At 33.4% G+C, this 27969-nt stretch overlaps 4 protein-coding genes across 8 annotated transcripts; 2 read left to right on the plus strand and 2 right to left on the minus strand.

The window, feature by feature from the left end:
* The first annotated feature begins 275 nt into the window (after positions 1–275).
* LOC149904562 (rhodanese domain-containing protein CG4456-like) lies at positions 276–10362 on the plus strand. Of its 2 annotated transcripts, XM_090106928.1 has the most exons (5): positions 276–403; positions 6380–6405; positions 9609–9827; positions 9979–10141; positions 10283–10362. In XM_090106928.1, the coding sequence occupies exons 2-5, from the start codon at positions 6387–6389 to the stop codon at positions 10329–10331; spliced, it is 450 nt and encodes a 149-aa protein (XP_089963054.1). In that variant the 5' UTR covers positions 276–403; positions 6380–6386; the 3' UTR covers positions 10332–10362. The 2 variants fall into 2 exon arrangements, with proteins under 2 accessions (XP_089963054.1, XP_089963053.1); XM_090106927.1 differs by lacking the exons at positions 276–403; positions 6380–6405 and adding an exon at positions 9227–9437.
* A 312-nt stretch (positions 10363–10674) lies between these two features.
* On the minus strand, positions 10675–13383 carry RpL37a (ribosomal protein L37a). The gene is made up of 3 exons (XM_090106929.1): positions 13257–13383; positions 12954–13089; positions 10675–10862 (listed from the first exon to the last, which is right to left on the minus strand). Exons 1-3 carry the CDS (start codon positions 13257–13259, stop codon positions 10723–10725), a joined length of 279 nt encoding a protein of 92 aa, XP_089963055.1. The 5' UTR covers positions 13260–13383; the 3' UTR covers positions 10675–10722.
* A 1150-nt stretch (positions 13384–14533) lies between these two features.
* On the plus strand, positions 14534–16176 carry LOC149904564 (GPN-loop GTPase 2). 3 transcript variants are annotated; one of them, XM_090107577.1, is made up of 2 exons: positions 14534–14606; positions 14736–16176. In XM_090107577.1, exon 2 carries the CDS (start codon positions 15164–15166, stop codon positions 16058–16060), a length of 897 nt encoding a protein of 298 aa, XP_089963703.1. In that variant the 5' UTR covers positions 14534–14606; positions 14736–15163; the 3' UTR covers positions 16061–16176. The 3 variants fall into 3 exon arrangements, with proteins under 3 accessions (XP_089963703.1, XP_089963704.1, XP_089963705.1); XM_090107578.1 differs by having other exon boundaries at positions 15010–16176; XM_090107579.1 differs by lacking the exon at positions 14534–14606 and adding an exon at positions 14665–14683 and having other exon boundaries at positions 15010–16176.
* A 952-nt stretch (positions 16177–17128) lies between these two features.
* Positions 17129–27879, minus strand: LOC149904565 (constitutive coactivator of PPAR-gamma-like protein 1 homolog). 2 transcript variants are annotated; one of them, XM_090107574.1, is made up of 18 exons: positions 27546–27878; positions 27021–27199; positions 26582–26695; positions 26307–26453; positions 26056–26217; positions 25784–25979; positions 25477–25586; positions 24958–25149; positions 24513–24795; positions 24048–24201; positions 23842–23967; positions 23641–23752; positions 22721–22945; positions 22015–22212; positions 20907–21085; positions 19932–20020; positions 19709–19839; positions 17129–19600 (listed from the first exon to the last, which is right to left on the minus strand). In XM_090107574.1, exons 1-18 carry the CDS (start codon positions 27691–27693, stop codon positions 19532–19534), a joined length of 2814 nt encoding a protein of 937 aa, XP_089963700.1. In that variant the 5' UTR covers positions 27694–27878; the 3' UTR covers positions 17129–19531. The 2 variants fall into 2 exon arrangements, with proteins under 2 accessions (XP_089963700.1, XP_089963702.1); XM_090107576.1 differs by lacking the exon at positions 24958–25149 and having other exon boundaries at positions 27546–27879.
* Positions 27880–27969: the final 90 nt, after the last annotated feature.

Genomic DNA, 27969 nt, shown 5'->3' on the forward strand with positions numbered 1-27969 from the left:
AAGGAAACTTCTCTCTGATAATGTTAGCGTACCTACTCGTAAGTACCTACTTATCAACTCGAAACGAGTACCCATTCGTAAACAATATCAATAATACTAAATAAGTTTCGTTTTGATATCAGTGAAACAGACATTAATTACTCTGAGCATCAGTAATAATAAATTATTATACCCTGAAACTTGAATAAGGGCTTATATCTCGCGAGGCCCGTGAGGCCCTGATTGTGTTATAATTTAGAAGAGGTATACATCCCTCTTTATTTATGACATATTACATATTATGATTCGTATAGTTCGTCAATTGCTTTTTTATTAGTTGAACCTTGTGGCGCTTGCTTAAGGAATTTTAATACTTTTTCAAATTTATTTACTGACTGTTAGGCGCGAGCGGCGAGGCCCTTAGGCACAGATTAGAGAATAGTTACTTCGTAACAGATACATCACTCCCATACAAAAGCTAAAATACCTACGCTATATTTACCTACAAAATGCGCCGCAACTCGGCTGCAGTAAGAAATGTACTCTACGAACACGCACCGAGAAGCGAGTTTCCCGCGCACGCCGCGTGATTGCGTCATCAAACGAAAACTTTAGGGTTGTACCGAGCGCGTAAATTAAACACAGAGTTGCTGAAACACTTAATTTTTTATTGTTAATTATATTCGTTACATTATACAATAAAAAAAATTAAATCTGATAGTAGTTGTTTCCTTCGGTTTCACCCGCGTGGAGCCGCTATATGTGTCTCCTGGTTCCTGTTTAGGCAATTGAAAAAAAGACAATTCCTTGTTATTCACTCTTGAACTCCGACGCCCGTCCACATCGCAATAACCGGGCATCTTGGTAGCGAGCGCGGGAAACGTGACGCGGGTGCGCAGTCTCGCGTGTGCCAACCAACTGCCGCTTGGGTCGGTACCGACCTACTGTGCGGTAGGCACTTATAGCGCGACCTTGAGCGAGTGATGGAGGCCTGCCTAAAGTTATAAACAGACGTTCGAATTTGGTACGGACCGCACCGTGACCTTGGTGCGCTCCGGACCATATTCGATCATGTGTACAGTGGTCCGCCGGACATAATTATTATTATTGACGGTACGGTTGGTTCGATGGTTTTTTCATCCGAACTTGGTGCGGACCGTACCAAATTCGCGCGTGTGGACGGGCGATCGCACCGGACAGCGCATTAGTCATAGACTATATACTTATTACAGCTTTAGTCATAGTTCTACCGCCAAACAAAACGGACGTCGGTCGATCGTTATCAATGGCGATGGCGTCGGATGACGTGGCTAATACTGAAAAAAGATTAATAATATAAATTTTAGAACTCTACAAAGATTTATGTTATGACTGCATATGTCTGAATGAATCCCTGTCTTTTAAATATAATTTTGCCCATTCTTTTCTCTTCGTTTTCTTCTTTTCAATGGTTGTAACTTGTACTTGTACTAGTACCAAAAGAAGCCTTGAACTGAGGTCTACATGTGAAAAAAATACAACATTCTAACCACGAATTTATTACGAGAAATAGATTTTCAAGGAATTCGGTTTGACTTTTAATGAGATTACTATGATGAATGCTCGAAATATTCACAAAAAAAGGAGATTAATTTGTATTAATTTGATATTATTGAATTGTCTTATAAATCTAAGATATTTTTTTCGTTCAGTTAATTTATTACATATAAAGATTATGTACCTACATATAATAATATATTGAAATATCGACTATAACTAACGACTAAAACATAAACAAAAACTTGGTAATAGATAGATGATATATATAATTTTGTTTACTAGGGACAACCCTGACATTCTTTGAAAATCTATATCTCGTAATAACTTCGTGGCTAGAATGTGGTATTTTTGTCACATGTAGAACTCAGTTCAAGGTTTTTTTTGGTACTAAACAGAGCTTCTACTAACGCCTGCATATAAATAAAAAAATAAAAACGAAAATCAGTAAAAATTACAATACTTTCGCCTCTATCATCGACAATATCGAAAATTTCAAAAAGGGATAATTTGCGCCTTTAATCACTTCATATATTAGCAACGTAATAAATTATCTAGTCACTAGTGTATCTATTTTTTATACGAATTTATTTAGCTCAGTCGGCCGCGAAAATTCCAATATTTTAAATGTTTTTTTAAAAATCGTAAATTTAATCATAATTTTTAAACAAAGAATATTTTTTTTGTGCGGCAATGCCTGGACGGATAGCCGAAACCGATTGAATATTGAAACTGTAAAGGCGAAGCTGCAAATTAATTAAATGTAATTTTAAATTATCGTGCAAAGATTTTTATACATTCGCTTTAGAAAATGAAGAGCTATTAAAAGCTGTTTCTTCCAACAGCAAATATAAATGCCAAAAATAAATTTTCTCTATTTAACATTGCTGTTTTAATTATCTCCCGTAAAAAATAACTAAAACTCGTATTTTTGATGCTGTTAACCCTTAAATCAAATACTGGCAACCCTAGGTGCGGTGCGGTCGTGTGGCGAGTCGATCGCACCGCACGAGTACGGTGGTCCGGTCGCACCAGTTCGAACGTCTGTTTATAATTTAACAGACGCTCGCCGCTCACATCCGCCTGCCTGCGTCCACTAGACGGGTTGGGGCGGGCCGGGCCGCAGCGCACCGCCGGCAGAAATCCGCCTGCGAAGCGATATCCGCCAATGCGTTGCGGCCCGCCCCGGCCCGATCCGTCGCTAATGGACGATGTTTCATACAAAACATAGGCCGGCGTATTTTTGCGTTGCGATGCGGCCCGGCACGATCCGCCTAGTGGACGCCAGCCATTACATTACACACAGCTTGACGCTTGTGCCTTGTACATAAAAGTTATGGTACGGACCGCACCGTGACCTTGGTGCGCTCCGGACCATATTCGATCATGTGTATAGGTATAGGTAAACCAGAATCTGATGGCAATTAGGGAAATCAAAATTTTGAGTGTGCAACCCTAGGGAAAATGGACTGAACGATTTTGATACTGCGTATTTTTTATTTTGTCCTCAATATCATTAGTCGCATTAAACAAGTGGATAATACTGTATTTTATAATGAGATATCCACGTAATATTATTTAGGTACTTATTACATGTATAATATACATATTACTTTTCTAAAAGTAATACATAATATTATGTATTTACACATACCTATATTTGAATATATGTATATCATTATGGCATGTGAAAATATGGATGTAATGATAATGCAGATCAAAACTTATTTACTATATTAATTAACGATTGTTTATAAATTTTCATAAAATAAAACAATAATAAAATAAAATCATGTTTATTTTCGTAAGTATTAACACATTATAAAATTGACTTGTACACCTTGGACTTGACAAATAGCCTAAATAAATTTATACAATTTATACAATAAATAAATTTATATTTTAATCAACAAACAAAATTATAGTTATCTATTTATAACATTTTTAATTTAAAGTATCAAAACGGGTAAGTCCAACTTAGCAATAAAATCTTTCACGCGCTATAAAATTGAAAATTGTGATGTGTTTGACCCTTCTTCATCGAATATTTTTCTATGCACATTGTAAACAACACCTCTTGCTTGTGATCGCAGCGGTTTTATCGACATTTCGAAGATTTTGAAGACAAAATCCTAAAAATTAATCATCAACACAAATAATTTGACAACCAATTTGATAGTTGTCAAATAAAGTTGCCACATGAAAATCTTTTATTTTTCAAATAGAAATATGCCATCAGATTCTGGTAGACCTATACAGTGGTCCGCCGGACATAATTATTATTATTGACGGTACGGTTGGTTCGATGGTTTTTTCATCCGAACTTGGTGCGGACCGTACCAAATTCGCGCGTGTGGACGGGCGATCGCACCGGACAGCGCATTAGTCATAGACTATATACTTATTACAGCTTTAGTCACAGTTCTACCGCCAAACAAAACGGACGTCGGTCGATCGTTTTCAATGGCGATGGCGTCGGATGACGTGGCTAATACTGAAAAAAGATTAATAATATAAATTTTAGAACTCTACAAAGATTTATGATATGACTGCATATGTCTGAATGAATCCCTGTCTTTTAAATATAATTTTGCCCATTCTTTTCTCTTCGTTTTCTTCTTTTCAATGGTTGTTACTTGTACTTGTACTAGTACCAAAAGAAGCCTTGAACTGAGGTCTACATGTGAAAAAAATACAACATTCTAACCACGAATTTATTACGAGAAATAGATTTTCAAAGAATTCGGTTTGACTTTTAATGAGATTACTATGATCAATGCTCGAAATATTCACAAAAAAAGGAGATTAATTTGTATTAATTTGATATTATTGAATTGTCTTATAAATCTAAGATATTTTTTTTGTTCAGTTAATTTATTACATATAAAGATTGTAATAAATTAACCTTTTACCTACATATAATAATATATTGAAATATCGACTATAACTAACGACTAAAACATAAACAAAAACTTGGTAATAGATAGTATGATATTATATATATTTTTATTTACTAGGGACAACCCTGACATTCTTTGAAAATCTATATCTCGTAATAACTTCGTGGCTAGAATGTGGTATTTTTGTCACATGTAGAACTCAGTTCAAGGTTTCTTTTGGTACTAAACAGAGCTTCTACTAACGCCTGCATATAATATAAAAAAATAAAAACGAAAATCAGTAAAAATTACAATACTTTCGCCTCTATCGACAATATCGAAAATTTCAAAAAGGGATAATTTGCGCCTTTAATCACTTCATATATTAGCAACGTAATAAATTATCTAGTCGCTAGTGTATCTATTTTTTTATACGAATTTATTTAGCTCAGTCGGCCGCGAAAATTCCAATATTTTAAATGTTTTTTTAAAAATCGTAAATTTAATCGTAATTTTTAAACAAAGAATATTTTCTTTGTGCGGCAATGCCTGGACGGATAGCCGAAAGTCGAAACCGATTGAATATTGAAACTGTAAAGGCGAAGCTGCAAATTAATTGTAATTTTAAATTATCGTGCAAAGATTTTTATACATTCGCTTTAGAAAATGAAGAGCTATTAAAAGCTGTTTCTTCCAACAGCAAATATAAATGCCAAAAATAAATTTTCTCTATTTAACATTGCTGTTTTAATTATCTCCCGTAAAAAATAACTAAAACTCGTATTTTTGATGCTGTTAACCCTTAAATCAAATACTGGCAACCATAGCCACTTGAGAATAAGGGGCTCTCAGGTTACAAAAAAAATTTTATGCTTATCAGTCCGTGTAACAACCGTGCCCATAAATTATACCTGTCGTAAAGCTTGCCCTATTCAAATTTGGTTGAGTATCTGTGCCACAGCTGTCACATTTATTATCTGGAGAGAACCAGAGACTACTTTAGAACAAAGGTTCATACAATTTGACGTCCTGTTTTAATGACAGACCAGTTTCAAAGGTCGTCATTTTTTCACCGTGCCGAGCAAAATATCGCTGCGCAAAAATGGCGTGATTACTTGAATGTTATTACTTCTTCCTTTGTGTGTTATATGTTATAATTTTCTATATAAAATTCTCTTTACAGTGATATATACGTATTGTAGTATTTCATTAGCCAAAGTTCTTATTTTTAACAAATAATGTAGGTCAAAATGCGCGTTCCAAACATGGCGGGTTTCGGTGTTGTTTACGAATTGTTGAAACTATATTTTTATATTTTGATACGTTATATACGTACTAGAAACTATCTAGATTAAGTAATTACTAATATAAATCTATTACATTCTTATATTTACGCAGATTCAACATTTTAAAATATTTGAAACGTAACAATGGCCAAGGACGTAACGATCCGGATAGCGTGCCGAGTCATTTTTATTAGTAAAAATAATAGACATATCCTGTATAATTTGTATATATTATGCATTCATTTTAAAGGAAATATAGTCTAGTTTTAAAATAAATAAGTAAAAATGAAGCCGAGCGCATAAATTTGTCGTAATAAAATTAAATTGCGAGAAAATCTAACAAAAAAAAGTACAATTAAGTATTATCATTTTTTTTAAAATATGAAATTGTAAGTTCGAAGTATATATTTTCTACTCTAATGATGCCTCATTTCATTACCTATCTAACAGTATTTTTTTTTCGTAATCTGAGCTATACTTTTCTTTCAACAAACGTTTTTGTAGGGATGGGTCACGCGATTTTTTTTTGAGCAGATAATGAGAGATATAGCGATAGCGTCGGACAGAGATCTCACGCGTCAGTCTGACAGCTCGGACCAGCTACTGGCTAGGTGCGGTGCGGTCGTGTGGCGAGTCGATCGCACCGCACGAGTACGGTGGTCCGGTCGCACCAGTTCGAACGTCTGTTTATAATTTTAGGACCGCGATGCCGTCTCTGCTTGTAGGTATGTATATTTTTTCTTGTAATTTGCAAATATTGATCAATGATATCTGGGTGATAAGCTGTGGATTTGTCATTTGATGATACTAACAAGGTATTTACTCGGTAATATTCCTTTATAGAATATACAGGGTGTCCCACTATTGGTATACTAAGCGTAGTTTTGTATATGTTACCGGAAATGTATGTAATCCGTCATTGTATACAATTCCTAGGAAATGTATATAATGCCTAAAATCGCACGGAAATTTGTGAAATAAATTATTTTATACACATTTCCTAGGAAATCTATTCATTTCCTAAATAGCTATCGGAAATGTAAAACATTTCAGATATTGATATGTCGCAGGCAAATTGTATATAATTTGGCCGTTTACAAACGGTTGGCATTTTGTAGTAACTAACTATGCCGATAATTCGTAATCAGAAATTTTTAGTTTGGATAAGGGGGTGGGTTAGGTTAGGTTCGTGTTTTTTAAAACTACACAGAAATAGGAGCCGGACCCCACGAAGTGGGGCTCCGTCGGCTCGCGACCGTCTTTTTGTAGAATTTTGGAAAATGACGAATTTTCGGCATATTAAAACAGCTACCTACCTAGCCGTAATGCAATACGGCGATTATACAATCCGACTGCGCCAAATATACGCGGGGACAGCGGGACGAGGGGACTGATAGGTACTTGCCAAATGAAAATTTGATTTTATAAGAATAAATATAAGTTGATTTTGTGATATTTACGTTAAAAGTTAGATAGTTGATTTTTAAAATGTTAATTAGTAAGATAATAATATGAACATAATATTATTACAATTTTACGGTATGACTGTTACCCGATTGTATCAATAAGACTATAATAAAAAAAATAACAACGTGTTTTATTACAAAAAGCATTTACTTTACACATTTCCTAATACGATATTGGAATTGTATACAATTCCTAGGAAGATTATACATTTCCTAGGATATGCATGCATTAAATAGTTTTTTAAACAATATTTTATACATTTCCTAATATATGTACACATTTCCTGTATCGGAATTGTACACATTTCCTAGGAATTGTATACAATTCCTTGATTTCATACATTTCCGGTAACATATACACTAATCACGTAAAAAATACTTAACAACAAAATTACGCCAAAAATTTTTTGCTTAAATTTTCCTTAAAATCCATGTTTTCGTCTCTAGCTTCGTGCAGCCGGCATAATATACCGCTTCGCTAATGTGAGTATTTTGTCTATGAAAACATAAACGATAGCTCACGTGCGGGTGGCAAAGTTGAGGGTTGCTTGCTAAGGGTGTACACATAGAGTTTTAAGAATTCACCTATTTGTCAAAAAAATTCGTTTGTAATTTTATCAGTATTTTTTACGTACTCAGCGTATGCAAAACTATAACCTCCTTGGGGCTTAGTACACCGTTGCTGGGACACCCTGTATAATAAGATATAAATTGTACCGAGGTGTATCATTTTTTGTGGATATCGATAAATTTTATAGATAGGTAAGTAACTAACTACTTAGTTAGCTTTTTTAATAAAAATGATTTCCAATTATGTATTACAATATTATAGTAATTCATGCTTATCTTGTGCGTTCGTAAATCATTAATTTTTTATTAGGAAACAACACGTTTTGGGACTCCCCTTAAAAAAACTGAAACCTGAAACAGGGAAATCCTCTCTGCTTCGATATGTTGCGCACGTGGTTTATTTTATTTTACACGCTTTATATTAGCTTCACCTGTATGTTTGTAAGTTTGTAACCGACTTCTTTGGGCGGGATTTTGACCCACTTTAAACGGCCAGATTTCGTTCAAACTTTGTAGATTTATTTAGGACCGATACACTAATTTGATAAAATAAATAATAGTTAAAAAAAAATAAAAAACACGCGTTTTATAGAAAACCGAACTAAAAGCGTGTTTTTTAGTTTTTTAAACTATTATAATTATTTTTGTTTTCATAGACAAAATACTCACATTAGCGAAGCGGTATATTATGCCGGCTGCACGAAGCTAGAGACGAAAACATGGATTTTAAGGAAAATTTAAGCAAAAAATTTTTGGCGTAATTTTGTTGTTAAGTATTTTTTACGTGATTAGTGTAAATGTAAAATTTATCTGAATATTAACTGGATATTCCTACGTTATACGGATTTTAGTCTTGTTTTAGTACCTATATAGCGCATATAAAATCACAAAGTACCTATTAAAGTATGTATTGTCAATTTGTTTAGGTACCTAGGTACTATGTGTTAAATTTTCAAAAACCACTAGGTGTCTAGGTGTTAACATTTTATGTTTTAAAGATTCCCTACAGCAAAGAAGCCTTCTAATTTTAAATTTATATACAGTCTAGCTCTAGATTTCCGACCGCGGCTTTGCCCGTGTTTTCAAAGAAAAATAGTTCCCGTTCTTGTGGGATTTCCTATTTAATAAAAAGTAGCTTCAGCTACCTTTCAGCATAGGTAGCTGCCACCAAACTTCATTGTAATCGGTTCAGTAGTTTTTATGTGAAAGAATAACAAACATCCATCCATTCATCAATCCATCCTTACAAACTTTCGCATAGTTAAGTACTTAGGTACTTAAATAATACATATCAGTAAGATATGTCTTGGAAACTATTTGATAGAGTTCTTATCTTTGTATATTATCGCGCATTAATATAATTATTATTGTTACCTATATAAAACATGAAACTATTTTTATGTTTTATATAACTAGGTAAACTAAACTCAAACTGGGCTAAACTCAAACTGGGCAACACTGATTGACGTACATAGATAAATTCTATTAGTATTATTTATTAATTGTAAATTATTTGCTCCGAGATTGTAAAGTACATAAACTCAAAATATTATTGTCTATACCTTATTTAAAAGTTTGTTTATACCTACCTATTAAATATTGTGTGATTCTACATTGTACACCTTCCGTTTTTAATCAAAGTAATATGTTTGTAATTTCGCGAATTATAATAACCGCAACCAGAATTTCTCGTGTGCAGATAAGAAAATGGCACTACATAAGTATTATTTTCCTTTATTCAATTATTTAAATTTGTTAATTTCAATTTTTCCAGTTATAATATGTGAGAATTTAACGTAACTATATAATATATATAGAATTTTACGTTTTAATTAATAAAAAAAAATAACCTTGTACACCATGTGTATACCTATATTTTTTTAACGTTTTAGGTTCAGAGGCATCGGTAAAAAAAGTACACCATATAAAATGTGTAACGACGGACCCAGATTCAAGATTCCATGCAACAAAAATAATTGATCCTCATCACGAAGTTGATTATGAGGATGTTGTTGGTAGTCTAAATAATCATAAAACACTTATTATTGATGTAAGAAAGCCAGATGAAGTTCAGTCTACTGGCCAGATTCCATCCAGTATCAACATTCCATGTAGGCAATTTGCTATTTTTTTATATACCTACTTTTAGTTTTACATAATATATTATTTTATTCTTGAACATAATAAATTAAGTCTTAGAAGTTAGAGCTAATTAAAATAATATCCAATTTGGTACCTATTCAAAAATAAAATAATTTTCAGTGGACAGCTTACAACAAGTTTTGACTAACATGTCTGAAGAAGAATTCAAAAGGCACTTCCATCGATCCAAACCAACACATTCTGATGAAATTATATTTTATTGTAAATCAGGAAAAAGAGCTACCAAAGCACTAGCAACAGCTCTCAGTCTTGGGTATTCAGAGTATGTAATTGACTTAGATTGTAATTGATATTAATTTTTTATTGCATTACAAAAATTTAACTATGTACTCACCTCTAAAACATAAACTAAGTACATACAGGCTACTAACTAAATATTAATTAAAATTTTATTGACTTTCAGGTCTAAGAAATATTTAGGCAGTTGGGATGAATGGTCTAGCCGACAATGATTACCTACATTTAATTACATGTTAAAATATTTTTGTTTTTAATTTACAATCCCAATTGTAATAATTTATTATATTAATTAAAAAATAACCTGTCTTGATGGAAATATAAATTAAAAAACAAATACTTTGACACTGGCAAATAGTTGTCTTATTGCCATATAGAAGAAAAAAAAAAGCAATTATAATATCAATTCGTAAAGATCAATCATTGGTACAATTTAATAGGCAACAATTATTTCGGTTGTACTTTTTCTGAAGTAAAAATAAAATGATCATGGTTTAAGATATCTGTAAACACCTAATTTCTACTCTATACAAGTAAATTTAGGAGGACAATAAAGAATAAAATAAACACATTTTTTTACTGTTTTTATTTGTCACAACAATACATCTACGAGGAGGCTACAGCTTTCTTGGGTGTTGGTTTGCCCTCCTTGAAACCGTTACGGAAACGCCTTCTGACAATCTTGAGGTGACGCATGCGGCCAGTGCCTGTTGTCTTCCTCCTCTTTGCCTTCACTGACCAGTGGTCTGAAAAATATTTTCATGTTTCAATGTTTCATATTACATCTTCTTTCTTATATATAAAAATGAATCACAAAATGTGTTGGTAAGCGCATAACTCGAGAACGGCTGAACCGATTTCGATAATTGTTTTTTTATTATATTCCTTGAAGTACGAGGATGGTTCTTGTGTAGAGAAAAAGTAAATATGTACCACGGGCGAAGCCGGGGCGGACCGCTAGCATAATATACAGATACATACAGTAAGGAAACTTCATACAAAATGTTCGAAATGGCTCCCCCCCCATCAAGCGTGTTTACAAGGGTATTGAGGGGGATCGATAGTAGCGGGTGACACATCCACAGATTTTGAATATAGTATGGAAAAAAGTTTAAAGTGATGTCAATTCACATTAAATAAATATCGATTGTTTCAGTTTGTAGCCCTATCAATAAATATATTTGTAAATACCATATCTGACTACAAGTTAAAAAGAGACTATTTTTTAATTTCTATAGATATGGCAGTATGAGTTTTATATTTTGTTGACATAATATTTTCTATCAAAATGATAGCTACAAATAGTACCTATCAGGAGTCCAGTAAAGATTGCATCTATTTTTTACGCAATCTAGAAGAGCACGAAAATATAAAAAAAGGAAACCTTAAAATAATCTTGTTTAAATTTATGTGCATAATTACGTAAATATTAGGGAAGAAAAATATAGATATTATAATTATTGTATTTTTATCGATACGTGGCGTCTCCACTTTGTCAAGCACTAAGCCTGTCAAACTATTTTCTTTTTCTTCCTAAAACAAAAAGATAGAGGTTCTGTGCTCGTATAATAATAATTTTAATTTATTTTTGTATATTTTGTGTTTTTTAATTTAATTTAATTTATCGTTTTAAAAATAATTTAGTAGGTATACCTACATACAAGTATTGTAAGTAATATTAATTTGTAAGTAATATTAAGTATAGTAAGTAATATTGTAATTAAAAACATCTATAATTTGTAACTACATTCTTGCAAATAAATATAATTTGAATTTGAATTTGAATTGTAAATTCTGGTTTAAAATAATTATTGAATATATGTATAATACAAATATCAAGCATTATAAATAATTTAGGTACATTAAATAGCCTTCAGCGTCCATAACAAAACTAGATTTTGAAATATAGCACTGATAAAAACGTATTTACTTTTACAAGCTGTATTAATTCGGATTGTTTCTTCTAGTAAATTCATATTTAGGCTACACCATTTTTGTATTTTAACGGGTTTTAATCTCCAAATTACCACAAAATCAACTGTGAAAAAAAGCAAACAGAAATATACAGGCCGAATTGATAACCTTCTCCGTTATTTTTCAAGTTGGTTAAATTTCAAAAAGTAACAGCCCTATAGCTATACGTCATAATTTCATGGGGGGGGGGGGCTTAGTTTCCTAACTGTATGTGCGTAGTATATATCTGTCAACTGTGCCGCTAGTTTCATATACACCTCCAACCACCTCATGAAAATTTATCTTTAATATCAGTCAATAGTAGGTACCACCAACACAATCTAATGCTAAGAATTAGAATTTTAGTAACTGACACTAACTATTCAATATCACATTAGAGTAGTAAGAGATTTCAATGATTTATTATTTTTGTAGTAGATATGTATTCTACACAGAAAGATGTACACATCTGCATAATAACTACATACCTTCAAACTATATACCTACATCTACAAGGAAATATTGCTAATTGACAAGTATCTCCTCAATCACTGTAGGATACAAACAAATATATTTGAAAGTGATTTTATTAGTACCTACATATTATGTTAGTAATAATAACAAATATCATTTTAATTAAACTTATTAAATATTTAACAGCAAAATTAATAATCAAGGTTTAGTTTCCCAACAAATATAAACAAAAAAATGGATATAAATAGGCAGTTTTCGAGTGTTAATTGATAAAATTTATGATAAAATTACATTTTAAACACAAAGTAATGAAAAGTTGCATCCAGAAAGCTCAAAATATGTCGCTAACCTCTTAAAAAACTGCATACACGTTGTATATCTTTACTAAATTAACCTAAGTAGGTACTTACATGAACGTAATTTAGCGGCTGGGTATCCACATTGTGCACATTTGGATTTCTGAATATGATAAGAAGATCTTCCACATCTTCTACATAGTGTGTGTGTCTTATTTCGGCGTTTACCGAAGCTTGACGTTCCCTTCGTCTGTAATAACGGAGTTAAACACCATTAAATAACCACTTTTTTATAAAATATATTTAAATTTCATTTTACTACACTTAAATGTAAACCACAAAAATTTAAATTTCCTATAATATAGAAAAATATCATTGATTCATTTCGATTTGTTTTACAAACAAAAAGTACGCTACCATTTTCGCCGAATTTGACAATGAAAGAAGGAAGAATTTCAGCAATAGCCAATAACCAATGGCAGTTATTTTGACATTGACACTTGCTGACAATTGACAATCTAACAATTGCGTTCATGGTTAGTTCTCTTAGCGTTCATTATAATAATATTTTAATGGGTACATAACTACATAACCATGGTTCAGAGGTTAGGTAAAAATTATCATATAGAAAATCGAATCTCAAAATATTTGTCGATACTAAATAATCTTTGGTTCAATCGTAAACCGCTAAAATCTTCAAAAGAAAAATGCAGTCATTTCTCATATTATTTCTTTTTTGTTTAATAGTTCCAGGCCTTGACCAAAATTATGTGAAATTTTCTATATCTAATCCAGGGGCAGTATTATGACCTCTTATTTCCAGACAGTTTACGCCGTGAATTGAACTGACTGGCAAATTCATATAATGATCGAAATAACCAGCCATGGTTAATAATAGTATGTGTTAATGTGTATAATATGAATTTGCCAGTCACTAAACTGTCTGGAAATAAGAGGTCATAATATAGCCCCTGAACATTAAAAACATTGGTCTATTTAGCATTATCATGGAATCGATGACCAAATAGTTACAGCTATAGTATAAGAGTTTTACGTAGTAGCTAGAATTGTCACCATCAAATAAGTGCGGGACGAGGGTAGAAACCACAGTAGGAACAGTTTTGTTTTATGCCGACGCGACGACCATATTGTATAATATTATAATAGGACATGAGCTGCTCCTCTACAACTTACGTAGTAATTAATACTTAATCTGTGTTTAAAACTGTGAACTTAGACCATGTGCAGGATTGCGTTGAATTGTTATTATAATTAATGTGTGTAAACACAGAACAGTAAACAACTCACACTTCAAACACCAGCATTATCAACTGGATTATGAGGGCTAATTAACTGATATTATATTATAATCTGACACAAAATGAATTAATCCGCAAATTAGATGAAGCGGTATTTATTTTACTCCATTCTAGAGGAAATTTTAGTAAAATGATACTGACGATATTATTTTCGGCGCGCCGACAACACTGCGTCTACGAGTCTTCTTTCGCGGCCCGCACTCTAGACTAGTACATAATCTGTGATGTAGTCTGTTTATTTATATCTGTAAAGAGATCAATAATTGCGAATCGATTTGCGACTTGCGAGTTTTTCGATTTCGGTGTCTACCTGTTATTTATTACCTACTCATACATTCATTGCTCTTGTTTTCTTTCCTATTTGAAAAATAGGAAAGTTCCCAAATTTTTTTTAATAAATCCACAATCGTGTATTGGTTTTACTTGCATCTATTGTATTGACCCGAAGGTTTGTTATTGTTTATCCACATTGCTTGCAATATTACATATCGGTTCACTTAGATCCTTCTTTTATTGATCAAATAGGTATAGGAATTTGTAGTAACTTTCAATGATCTATATTTTGTTTTACTTTTAGCATAACAAAAATATGGAACTACTTGATGTTATGAAAAGTTTAACCATTAAAAATGCGCGTCAAGAAAATGATCACAATTTTTTCAAATCCATTGCTGCCAATGTAGATGGTGTTTCTACAGAAATAGTTTATGCCGATTACACTGATAAAATTATGCTTATTGTTTCTCAGTATCAAAAAATTGGTAGTATGTTAATGATTCAAAAAGACCAAGTGCACAGTCCATTAGGTACCAATGATATTTATACAACAAAAGTTATTTTTGGTGCTTCAGGAGAAGAACAACAAGTAGCTGCAAGACATCTGGCAGAAGCAATTGAAATCAATAAACCTCTTTGCATATTTATAAACTTGAAGTCATATGATATAGAAACAGTAAAAGCTTGCAGGGACATTATTCTAGAATTGAAAAAAGAAGATAAGTAGGCATGTCAATTACTGAAAATAAATTTAAAACTGTTCAGAAATATTATGGACAGTTGGTTATTGGACCACCAGGGGCAGGCAAAACAACATACTGTAATGAAATGTCTAAGGTACTGAGAAAGCTTGAGAGAAAAGTGATAATAGTCAACCTAGATCCAGCTAATGATAATGTAACCTATCAACCTGATATAGATATTCGTGAATTAATTCATTTAGAGGATGTAATGGCAGAATATAAGTTAGGACCAAATGGTGCTTTACTTTATTGCATAGAATATTTGGAGAAAAATATTGACTGGCTTTTAGATAAAATAAAGGGTGAACATGCAACAAATTTTATTTTTGATTTACCGGGTCAAGTTGAACTTTATAGTCATCATGAGTCCGTGAGTAACATTTTTACAAAGTTAACCAGTCTTGCTAACCTTCAATTATGTGTAGTTCACCTCATTGATTCTCACCACTGTTCAGATGCCGCCAAATTTATATCAGCATTGATGTTGTCCTTAAATGCTATGTTAAAAATAGGCCTTCCACATATCAATTTACTAACTAAAATAGATTTGCTCAAAAAACATTCAGATAAGCTACAGTTTGGAATTGATTTTTATACAGAAGTTTTGGATTTGAATTATTTACTTGAAAGTTTGGACTCAGATATGTTTACAAGCAAGTACAAGAAGTTAAATGGTGCATTAATTTCCATAATTGAAGATTACAGTTTGGTAACATTCCAATTGATTAATATGTACCAAGAAGAAAGTTTAATCAAGATTAAGAATTTGGTTGATAAGACAAATGGTTATGTATTTAAAGCAGACGAAGGTAGACATATTAACAGCATGCTAGCCTGTGCTATGGGGGTACCAGATAATAGTAATGTGTACAGTGACTTTTAGTGATTACAATCACATTGTATCTTATATAAGCTCCTAAAGGTGTAACAATGAATTAGTTAAGGATACTTTTATATTAAAGAATCGTTTATATTAAAAATATATTGATAGTATATGTACCTGCTTGTTTTATTGTACCTACAAAAATTTAACACAAAAGTGAGAAAACAGAATTAGTAGTGTTTGTCTTATAAGCCATCCACACGTCTGCCGAACAACGTGACAAACAACAAACACATTACGGACAGCACTATACAAAGAAAAGAGATACTAATTTCCTTCTCGCTTCTCTGTATAGCGCCGTCCCTGTGTTTGTTGTTTGTCACGTTGTTCGGCAGACGTGTGAATTCACATGTGAATTAGACTTTTAATGTATATCTTGCTCTGTGATGTATATTTGATAATATATAGGTACTTATACTTTGGTTACAGATGTCTATAAGCAGGCAAGAGGTTTATAATAAATTATTGGAGGAAGAAATGAAAATTGATAAACTCTTGGTAAATGAAACTGATAAAAAAATAAAAGTCAAATTGTTGCATCAGTATAATAATATTAAAGATGCAACTCAAATAGTCATCAATCACTTGGCAAATCTGGAGGAAACAACAATTACCGATATTCATAAAAGATTAAATTTGAATGAATAAATAAAACAACACGTAAAAATGGAACCTTTTATTTGAAGACAAATACAACTCTTTACAATTTAATTACGTCCAATAGTTTAATGTTCATAAAGTAAAACAGTAATGAACTTTGTTTTAATATCTTTCTAACAGCAAGTTTATGTTTTAAGTTATAAGTGTTTTCAAAAAGCCACAGTTCCATGTTGCTACTCAATTACGAAAAAGGTATGAATATGACGAATACTTCTAATATATTTTATACGTTGACAAATATTAAGTGACCGTTGTCAGCAAATAAGTTTATAAGATGGATTAAAGGTATTATACTGTTGAATATTCTAAAACTATACGGAATATTGGTTTTAAGATAAAAATAAAAACTACTTCCTTCTCGGAATCAGCGCTAATATTATAACATTTTGAAATATTATATGTGACATTTAAGCAGCACACATACGGTACATTAACATAAAAGGAAATTTTATTATACAATTTCCATAAGATTAAAAGTTTGTTGTAAATAGTGCCCATTAGTTATAAACCGTCTAATCTTATACATGCATCCCATGAAATATAACCGTCCCCACTAAACATGCTTTTGACGTTACACAATTCTCTTAATAAAATGAAATTACATTGAAGTTAAAATTCTAACTCTACAATATTGTGTTTATGAATAAGCAAGCAATAATATAAAAATGTTTATATAAGTTTGCGTCGTGCGTAACGACTGCTAGCTACTCGCCGCCCGCCGGCCGCTCGCCGTACGAGCTGCTCCGATCGCTTCTGCGACGGACATAAAGTCTGTTGCGTAATTACATTATACTTTGTTTGGCGATCACTTATAACGACCGTATCGTCGCAATGTATATTTTCGACTCGTTCTGATCATGTGTCCTTTGTTAAAATCAATATGTTATTCTGGCAACATATTTGTCTCCGTTCCGGCCAGGGAATAAAGCGTTCCAAATTGTAAAGTCTTCATTAGTTCCATTCTCTATTGGTGTCAACTGTTTAGTACTTTACAGGTATTACGAACGTTTTCATTGGATAATATGGAATGTTGCTTTGAGATGTTAACAGTTTTATTCACCAATCGAGTAAACGATAAGACTTTGTCTTATGTGTTTCTTGTAAGTCATTCCAGCTAAATTTAAGTATAACAATATAACAAATTTACAAAAATACATATAAATTGAAGAACATTCGCAGTTTTGAGATTCCTAAAATGCATATAAATATATCACTAACAACTCTACGATATTCTATCGAAATAATACCCTATAGGATGTGGAAAACTCAACACGCGAATGTTCTTTCAGTTCCATTAAAGGTCTAGCGTTAGACTTATATCTATAAGTTTCAGACTCGTTTCAGGCAGTCCCACAGACTAATTTTCAAAGCACCAACCATCAATCAATAAATGCGATTTTTAATCCTAATTTCATCATCCTCCTACCACTATGTTATCAAATGTCCGACAAACAAGTGCATACGAAAATAGTATATCAAAAGATATTAGGAGGACAAAATTTTCAACAATTGTAACAATATACGCAATATCGTTGTAACATGCTTATGCATAAAAGATCCATATATTATGCAATTTCTTATCCGTGCATTAAAGGCACGCATTTTAACAAATAATAGTTTATTGATCCTAATTCGCAGGAGTATGTTACAACGATACATTTACAGAACAATCCCACATTCATTCAATAACGCCTAAATATACACCAAGATTTCCTAAAAACAAGTCTGAATACATTAGGTTTAATCTATGAAATCGATTTGCAAAGCGTAAATAAAAAGAAACAGATTTTTTATCATCGATATATATATAAAAAAGGAGAATATTTTAATCGTTAAACAATATTTGTAAAATGGAATCAAGGCTTATACAATGCACATAGATTATAGAGTAGGTATATAAATAACAATCATACAATTTGTAGGTGTAAAAGTGAATCAACCGATAACATTATATGTTACAAATAATATTTTATTTAATGTTAAGAAAAAATATACCTAACACTTTTTAGGGCATTTATAATGGGTTTCATAGACCAAACCGAGCTTAAAAATAAGACATTTTGGTAAATTGTAAATATACTATGTGTAAATAAATAATGCCGACTCAGTTATTCATATGCTAAAATAAACACATTACCTACTAAGTCATATCACTTTTAATAAAACATGACTGAATCAACTTGATAATTTAAATATATATTCACTAAATATCACTTGTCACGTAATGGATGTCCAGGCGTTTATCTTTTTTAAAGACTCTTTACGCCTCAAAAAGCTAATGACTCGTTATTTTGTCACTTTTGAAACAGATATTTTTTATTGTATAGCTCTCGTCACAATATTAGACAAAACACCCTGAGCGTAAAGTCGTGTTCGGATAAAAGCGTTAAAATTCGCTCTTTTGTCATATTCTCTTCGAAATTACGATTAATTTAACACTAAATGTGTCGAATTAATATAAAATCAGTCTCAACATCGGGAAGTCTTTTAGATGTTTAGGCACGTATACATTAGTGTCAACTTATCGGCAACAATATTAACTCTTATACCATTGTAATGTTACATTGCTAAATTACGAGATACGTGCTATCTTACTGCAATAGTGTTGCCCAAAACCGGTGTCTTAGTATATTGTTCTGGCTGAGGCCAGGTATTGTTTTTACAACTCGAGATGAAACAAGTCAATTGTAATGATTGGCTTTCATTACAAAATCTACAGAACTACAGAAAAAGATGAAATAAATATAGTACGATATAAAAAGACTGTAAATAAATACATAACAATAATTACCTCGTTTAAATAAAAACAATTTAATTAGAAACAGGCGCGTCACCCTGACCGATATGTTCCTTATCAGAGATATTAGTTTGCTCCGCCACCTAAAATAAATTGGAATAGGTCATCAATAGATACTTGAGGATAAATCTGAATGGTCTTGTAGGTTTTATATTATGTATGGTGAAATTTGATATTCATTCTGATGTCACCTTGTTCTTATCAAGCGGCCCATTGGCTTCCAAGGATTGAGCCACATCATTCTTCCCAGCGCTCTTCTTTTTACCCTTCCCCATGGTTTTCTTGGCATTTTTTCCAGTCTTTGTTTTTTGTTGCTGTGCTCCTGTAGAATATATAATTGTTAATAGGTATATTGTGTATGACTTGGTTTGCTCGCTTAATTCACATGAGATTATTCTTCAAAGTGCATGGTACCTTCGGCGTCATTGTCTAAAACATTGTTGTCTTCGTGCGGGCTTCCATCGTCCGCTGGAGGACTCATCTCGTCAGATCTCACTGTTCTCCTGGAAAGAAAATATTGAATGTTTAAATATAGAACATATATATACAATAATTTGTGTTCATGATTAGATTTATATTGCATCTGTATCTTCTATAATATAAAAATGAATCGCAAAATGTGTTGGTAAGCGCATAACTCGAGAACGGGTGGACCGATTTCGATAATTCTTTTTTTATTATATTCCTTGAAGTACCAGGATCATGGTTCTTATGTAGAGAAAACATAAATATGTACCACGGGCGAAGCCGGGGCGCTAGTTATTAATAAACAGCTAGTTAATAATAAAATTGAATACCCATCATTTTATGCATTCATCCTTAAGGTATGTATAATAAAAAATAAACTATAAACAGTTGAAAATCTAATCGGTATCAAAACAGTTCACCCAGTCCAAAGTTCTTTTGAAGTCTATGTAAACCAGTAATCAGTATAGACCACAAAGCAGATACAAAGAGATGCTGTAGGCAATGTTGCCTTGATGCCATCAGTGTTGTCCTGACATTCAAGTTCAAGCTATTCAAGTGATTCTAGGTGGCGGTAATTACGGGGCATTGCGTAACGTCCGGTCAACCTTCTGCTTCCTACCAGACCGAGACATTTTTTTTTCGGGAATCGAACCCAGGACCCCTCGGTGCTCACGCGTCAACCACTGTACCAAGGAGGCGGCTTTGTGGTATTAAGGCTTATTAGACCACCCAATTTTTAGGGACCCTAACCCTAACTAAGAGTGGTGTAATAAGACTTAGGGAGTTAGTGTCCCGAGTTTCGGTACTGACGACGGCATAATGTAAAATGCAACAATACGTTTATCTCTCTAGACATTCGCATATAAACTGAGTTAGGGCTCAATTCGCAGAGAAGTGTAATAAAATGCCGTATAGACTCACCCGTTGACCGTGAGCGTGGCCGGTCGCGCCGGCTCGTCTGCATCCCGCCTGGCTCTCCGCCCCCGCCCCCCGCGCGCCGCGTGCCCCGCGCCGCGCCCGCGCCCGCGGCCCCGCGCGCCGCGCCACCCGCGCCCGCTGTACGCGTTGCGCGGCGGCGGCGTGTAGCCCACGTAGCTCACCTGACACGATAGTATTCATAATAATTACATTGGAATCCTTTTATAATGACATCTCCTGTTTTTGTTAGTACATATTTAGTACAGAGAAACAAAATAGAAATCCCTACACATTGAGACTCATAACGAACAAAAAAAAGTGTTGTCGGATATCGAATAATTTCCCAAACAGACAAGTGTTGAAAGTGTTAGAATTCATTTCGGTCAGTATAAACGGACAATTCATTAAAAATTGGTCACAATAAACGACATGTCACTATAAACGAAGTCATTTTATCCGACTTTTATGAAGAATTTTATATGAAAACCAAACTTTGCTGTGTAATACGTCATAATAAGAGGTTGGTCAATATAACCGGAGTCATAATAAAAGGATTCTACTGTAATCGATAAATTATTACAACTTTTTTTTGCATATCTTCCGTAAAACTACAGAATACATAAATATAATTTTTTAAAGAATAGAACACCTTGCTGATACACAGATTGAATTGAATTGAATGCTATAAAAAACTAAATATTAATTTTACGTCTAAACTCTAAAGTGTAACACCAGGCAAACAGGGACATTAGCAACGAGGAATGAAACACAGATATGAACATTATGGTTGTTTGTTATGTTGGTGGCATTCATACATTTTTGAAAATTTATTAAATTGCTTCCAACAAAGTTAAGAAAGACAACAAAGTTACGTCATTTAAAAAAATGTGTGCGTGTACTAGTGTGCACACGTAAGAAGTGGAACTTCTTTATGACCTTATTTTTCAAAAAATAATTTACTATATGCAACTTTACAGAAATACGTCAATCACGCGTGTAAGGGATAAAAACAAGATGGCGCGTAACGAAAAAATGTTACACTAAATTTTTTCCCAACCCCGATAAAGAAGTTTCACTTCAAAAATCAGTCAATATTAGCAATTCAAATCACCTGTGGGTATCGTGTAGCGCGCGGTGGATAGCTGCCCCCACCCCACTGTCCCACAACCACGCCGGCGATCTCCAGCCTCGCCCCACGCCCACGCCCACGCCAGCCGAGCGGCTCGCCGACCACGCCCACAAGTGGGAGTGGGGGCATAGCGAACTCCACTTCAAGTCCCTCCAGTATAGCTTTTCGCATACGCTCCACCTAAGATTGACAATAAAATATACAGGGTGTAATCGTTAAGTGTGCACAAGCGATTATTCCGTAACTATTGCAGGTATCAAAAACTTTAAACTGATATCGAAAGTACTTAACCTAATGAGTAAAATGGCCATAATAAATTTTTAAAAATAAAACGAGAAATATCCAAAAATGTTACATTAAACGCTCCCATACATTTTATTTCCCATACATTTTGTATTCATAGCAGATTTTCGAAGTGATGTCCTCATTATGTGCAATATAATGAGGAGCTCTATTTAAAGTTTCTAAATGAACTTCCCTTCAAATTTGCGAAGTAATTAAAGCAGAAAACCAAAAAAAGAAAGAAAAAGCTAAAATCTTTCATATTAAAATGTACATGGAATATTCGTATCTCATACTAAATGTATGGGAGGATTTCAAGTTAATTTTTGTTTTCTCTCAAGAGAGCCAGACCCTCAATCTGTAGAACAAAGGTGAAATAAATATTTATTTTATATGTAGTACCAACCTTAACAACAGTATCCAGGTGGTTGTCACAGAGCTGCGCGAGATGCTTGCAATGGTTGGCGCGGTGCAGGTTGCGCTGCAGCAGCTTGCCGTCGAAGTACAGCCACGGCGCCGCCACGAGCCACGGCACGGGCGCGCCGCACGCGTCGTTAGCGAGCAGCGCCGCCTCCGCGCCCGCCATCACTAGCGCGCCGAGTTGCACGCCGCGGGAGCTTATGCCGTTCACCTGGTTATGTTTCATATTTCATACTATAGTTGAAAACTTGGTATTATCACAGAATACATAATAGTAGCTAAACGCTACAGAACGGACACTCTCCGCCTCCCGCCAAAATTAAACACTTACCTCCCCCCGCACGATCAGTCTAAAAATGGTCCACATTTTTCTACAGGGACGATACGCAACGAAGATTGACAACATTAATCAAATTGACTTAAAGTAATTTTATTATTTTGGATTTGTGATTATCGTTTTTCGTAGAAAATGGTTAGATATTGTGCTGTTTACGGATGTATTTCATCAGAAAAACGCGAATTTTTTTTTACACTAGTCACAAATGTGCCAACCATAAAGCATTAACACACACATTTGCAGTCTCTACAGTGTGACTGTCAAAACGATAACTTTGTATGGGTGTGGTATTATGTTGAGAAATGCATATTTTAGTTTACATGGTCATCAATAGAAAAGTAAATTTCAGTGATGCCTACATACATTACAAAGATTAATAATTTATGGAAGTAGAAGAATAAGTTAAAGAGGAAAACCTCGAAGACTTATTTATTTCATGACATTAATAATTTCATAAAAAAAATATAGAGAAATTAATTAAAATCAAGTAGTTGGAATATATAAAAAGGTACAAACAACAAATATATTATAATGTGCATGAATTCAAAATAAATCTTTACACTACTCACTGTCATCTCCTGCAAATGGAGAGCATTCATGAGATCACTAGAGAAAGCTGTAGCTAAAAATGCATCTAACTCCTGTCGTCTTAATATTTGGATCTGAGATGTCATGATAAATCTGTAAAGATATAAAAATATGAGTTAGTTTACTGTGAATGGAAATACAGAAACAACCAATAAAATTGTAACCTTTAATTTAAAAATTACCTTAGCACAGTTGCTAAAATGAGCAAATGTTGTGGAACATAAGAGGTATTTAGCATTAGTGGTGTATCTGATTTCATGCAAGAGAGGAAAGCTCTCATACGGCGACATTTGTCATCTTGCGCAGTTCTGTAAAAAAAAAGACAAAAATTATAGATTTTTACTATTATGACCCTATTATGAATATTAAAGTATAGCTTCAGGCTTACCCGAACCAAAGTCTTTGTACTGTGGGCACAGGCCAATCAAGCACAATGCCTGGTACAATTTCTGGACTTTTACCTGGATTTACTTTTGAGTAAATCCATTCAGCTACTTGTACTGTGCATGGGCGTTCACTGCTAGCAGATGCTGTACCTTCCTCTGGAATTTCAATACAATATGAAGGAATATAAAAAAATGTGTGCGTGTACTAGTGTACACACGCAAGAAGTGAAACTTCTTTATGACCTTAAAAATGTCACGAGTATGGCGTAACGCAAAAATGTCACGCGTACGGCGTAACGCAAAAATGTCACGCGTACGGCGTAACGCAAAAATTTTTGTCCAACCCCGATAAAGAAGTTTCACTTCAAAAAAACTTGTCACCAATATGAAGTTAATTACAGTTTATGAAAAATATACAATAGATAGTGCAAAAATCAATATGCAGTAAAAATTTAATGCACACATACCTTTAGCTTTTTGAGCCATAAACCGGTGATGATGCATATTATACAATATAGCATACACGTTTTGGCGTATTGGTCTGTAGAAATGGTGTATGGAGGGTATTTCTCTGTGGTTGTCGTCCTCCATTAATACGGGCAGAGTAATTTGCCTATGAGTTAGTATGGAAAGCATCTGTGGATGCATCAAACCGCGCGTGTGGCGCTCCGCACAAGTACGGAGTACCTCAGCTGGGGCACTGGGACAATTATCTTCACTTTGCAAATTAGCGCTAACAGTTTGAATTCCCTAAAAAAATTAATTCAGTTTTCAATTACAATATCTGTTTATTAGTAGCGTGGAACACAAATTTCGTTACATAATGATATAATACAACAAATTATATCAGTATAGCCTAATGAGCCTGAAATGTCTCTTTCTAGACTAAAAAGTATGAATTTATTATCACACCTCCTTGGATGCTGATTTCTCGATTTTATCGTGTGTTTTCTCAACTGGCTGTGGTTTGGTTGGTTCTCCATCTGCTTCAAGGGTCATAGCAGCCACTCCATGACTCAACTCATGACAATGTTCTTCTAAGCTATAGTCTGCGTTCATCGACGCGTTTGCTGTGGCCAATTTGTAATCTTCCAAGCCTTTTTGCTGCAATTTACCGAGATACAATTTTGACAACTATCCAAGTGCTCAAATAACATACATAACAAATAAGACGGATTAGTAACAAAACAAAGGTGTAAATGATTAAAACTCACACAAAAATAATAGATACAAAAAATTAAATATGTACATGATAGAAAACATAAGTAGAAAAAAAGAACATACAAGCACCCAGCACATGGTAGTTTAAAATGATTTCTAGTGAAACTCTAGTGTTAAATTATTTTGCCAATCAATATGATGCCAATATAAATGGACATGTAAAAGGCGTGGATGACCACAGCAAAACCACCGCTATATAAAAAAATTAACCTCATGCTCTGACGACTCTGCTGCTAGTTTGGAAGTATCCAGATCTGTTGAAGTTGACTGAGGACTAATCTCAGGTTTTTGGTTCTTTTTGTTACTCTTTGGGCGACGACCTGTAAATTGAAAATTAATATTTTCTGTCACAGTGGCAGTGATAAATAAAGATGTAGTTCAAAATTGTGATTTCTCTCCTTTACATCTATTTATAGACATCAAAACTATTAAAAGTAAACTAACATTTCATTGGACTAATAATGTTATGTTCTTACATAGTGTATTAACACAGTATAAAACAAAGTGTATATCTTACCAGAAGCGGTTCTATACTTGAGGAAGCCATCTTTGGTTCCATTAAAATAATACTGTACGGCTTGTTTAAGTTTAGCAGCACGGAGATCATTCAGATCACCAAAGATTTCAATGCAAGCAGCATCAATATCTGACGAAGGTAAGTCATGGACAAACTGGCCAATTGTTTTAATTAACGTCTCTGGAGGAACTTGTTGCTAAAAAAAGTTGCAAAATGAATATAATACTACATTTCATAAGGTCAAATTTAATGTGTAAGAAAATTCAGCCAACCTTCTTCTGATTAATTCCAAGACGTTTATAGAAGTCAGTCAGACTTTGTTCAGACAATATCACTCCACCAAGAAGTGCAGCAAAAAGGCACAAACGATCTTGAGGCACATCTAATACTTTAGGCAGTTCATGAACCATATACTCCTTTGTTTCCAACGATGACTAAAATGAGAAATTATGAGAAATTAATATTTAAATTGAACTTTTAAGAGTTATTTGTAGTGATATATTTATGTTAAAATTATACTCACTCTGTATGTAAGTTTTAATTGCGATGAACTAAAATACCTTGGTGGCTGGAATACTAAATACTCTCCTGAACACCCAACTAACCCAGCATATGCCTTCTCTCTACATAGACCCACAACTTCTTGACAATGATCATCAGAAGATACCATCTGTGTATAAAAAAATTAAATTAAAACCAACGCAAAAAAGAAAGAAAGCAGAAATTAAATAAGACCCAATTTCTAACTACACAAATAAAGATGACTTAAAAAATTTATACAGTATACAAAATACATACAATTGGAATATTCAGATATCTCAATGCAGTTCTGAGGCATGAGTGCAGTCCTGTAGGTGGCACCCACCATACTTTGGGTGGTGGTGTTCCCTTTGTGACAATGTGACGCAATACCTTTAAAGATAATGTATGATTTTATTCAAGCTTTCCATGTAACAAGATAAAAAAAGACAGGTTGCACTCCAGGAGTGTCGGCAGAAGTGAAAACTTGATTATTAACGTTCAGCATGTTTGATTTTTTGGAATGGTATCCGTCTTACGCATGGAATATAAGGGCTAAAAAAAAAAGGCCGTCTTACGCTTTATCGATCAGGCCACGAGTCCTGACCCGAGTTTAAGATTTTATATCCAACGCCGCTAAAGAAGTTTTCACTTCAAAAAAACCATAATAAACATATGCAGATATCATAGTCATCAAATCATAGAAAAAAATACTAACAGAATTAACTCTGTGTCTATAAGTAGCCTGGGTTTGAATCCAATGCTGAGGTAAGGCTGGTGGTGTAGGATGGGCCCCATTGAAACAAATACAAAGAGCAACTTGGTGTTCAGCGAGCGCCTGCGCTAATGTTGTTAGGAACTGAACACATCTAGCCCATTGGCCTCCACAAGCCCAATCTGAAATTTAATGAAACAATAGTACTCATGTTTTTTGTCATAGAATATGTAATTATATTCCAATTAGGTATATGTATAGACTATAGACCACAGTTCATAAATTCAGTTAAGTTACCACCTATTTATATATTGAAATTTGTTAATTATTTTCAATTGGACAGCATACTTTATCAATATATGGGAAATTTGTCTAAAAATAAAGAAAATAAATATTGTAGGTTACTAGATACATATTTATAGGGCAAGTTAAACTGCAACTCTTTAATCATGTTTAATTACATTGACATCTTATAATAATAAATAGATCACGTTCAACGAATATAAATATGCTTTGCGGTCTACTTACCAGAAAAATATCCGCCGTAAAGACGGTCAAGACATCCCTCGGCATCAAGTACTAATCTAAATCCGCCAGGATGAGATCTGGCGATTCTAAATAGATCTATTCCTACTCCTTCGTTTTCTAAAAACGTTTGTAGATCTTGTATACCCATGGTTATCGGCACCTAAAAGTACCCTTATAAATCGTTCGAATGCACGTTCGTTTCGACTAATTATTGACCGATCTGAAATAATTTTATTTCATTAAAATAATAAGAGTGTAATATGTTTCCAATTAAACTTTAAATAAATATAAATCGGATCTCATGATCGCTAAAAAACACAGGAAAAAATTAATGCATAACCGGCACGTTTAATAGCTACGACATTCACCTGGAAATATAAGCTAATACACTTTTAATTAAATATGAATAATTCGATAAGACATC

The sequence above is a fragment of the Colias eurytheme genome, chromosome 11 (genome assembly GCF_061535395.1).
Source record: "Colias eurytheme isolate Ceu_HAF_F1 chromosome 11, ilColEury1 Martin Lab GWU primary, whole genome shotgun sequence".
NCBI lineage: Eukaryota > Metazoa > Arthropoda > Insecta > Lepidoptera > Pieridae > Colias > Colias eurytheme.

What these genes read in the sequence shown, in the direction of transcription:
- LOC149904562 (XM_090106927.1), top strand. Translation starts at nt 9,362, where the DNA reads ATGTTTGTAATTTCGCGAATTATAATAACCGCAACCAGAATTTCTCGT. An exon ending in AAGAAAATGGCACTACATAA is followed by an intron (nt 9,438 to 9,608) that starts GTATTATTTTCC and finishes TTAACGTTTTAG; the next exon opens with GTTCAGAGGCATCGGTAAAA. An exon ending in CTCAGTCTTGGGTATTCAGA is followed by an intron (nt 10,142 to 10,282) that starts GTATGTAATTGA and finishes ATTGACTTTCAG; the next exon opens with GTCTAAGAAATATTTAGGCA.
- RpL37a (XM_090106929.1), bottom strand. An exon ending in AGCCGCTAAATTACGTTCAT is followed by an intron (nt 10,863 to 12,953) that starts GTAAGTACCTAC and finishes AATATTTTTCAG; the next exon opens with ACCACTGGTCAGTGAAGGCA.
- LOC149904564 (XM_090107577.1), top strand. Translation starts at nt 15,164, where the DNA reads ATGTCAATTACTGAAAATAAATTTAAAACTGTTCAGAAATATTATGGA.
- LOC149904565 (XM_090107574.1), bottom strand. Translation starts at nt 27,693, where the DNA reads ATGGGTATACAAGATCTACAAACGTTTTTAGAAAACGAAGGAGTAGGA. An exon ending in GCGCTACACGATACCCACAG is followed by an intron (nt 21,086 to 22,014) that starts GTGATTTGAATT and finishes CTATCGTGTCAG; the next exon opens with GTGAGCTACGTGGGCTACAC. An exon ending in GGCCGCTTGATAAGAACAAG is followed by an intron (nt 19,601 to 19,708) that starts GTGACATCAGAA and finishes AATTTATTTTAG; the next exon opens with GTGGCGGAGCAAACTAATAT.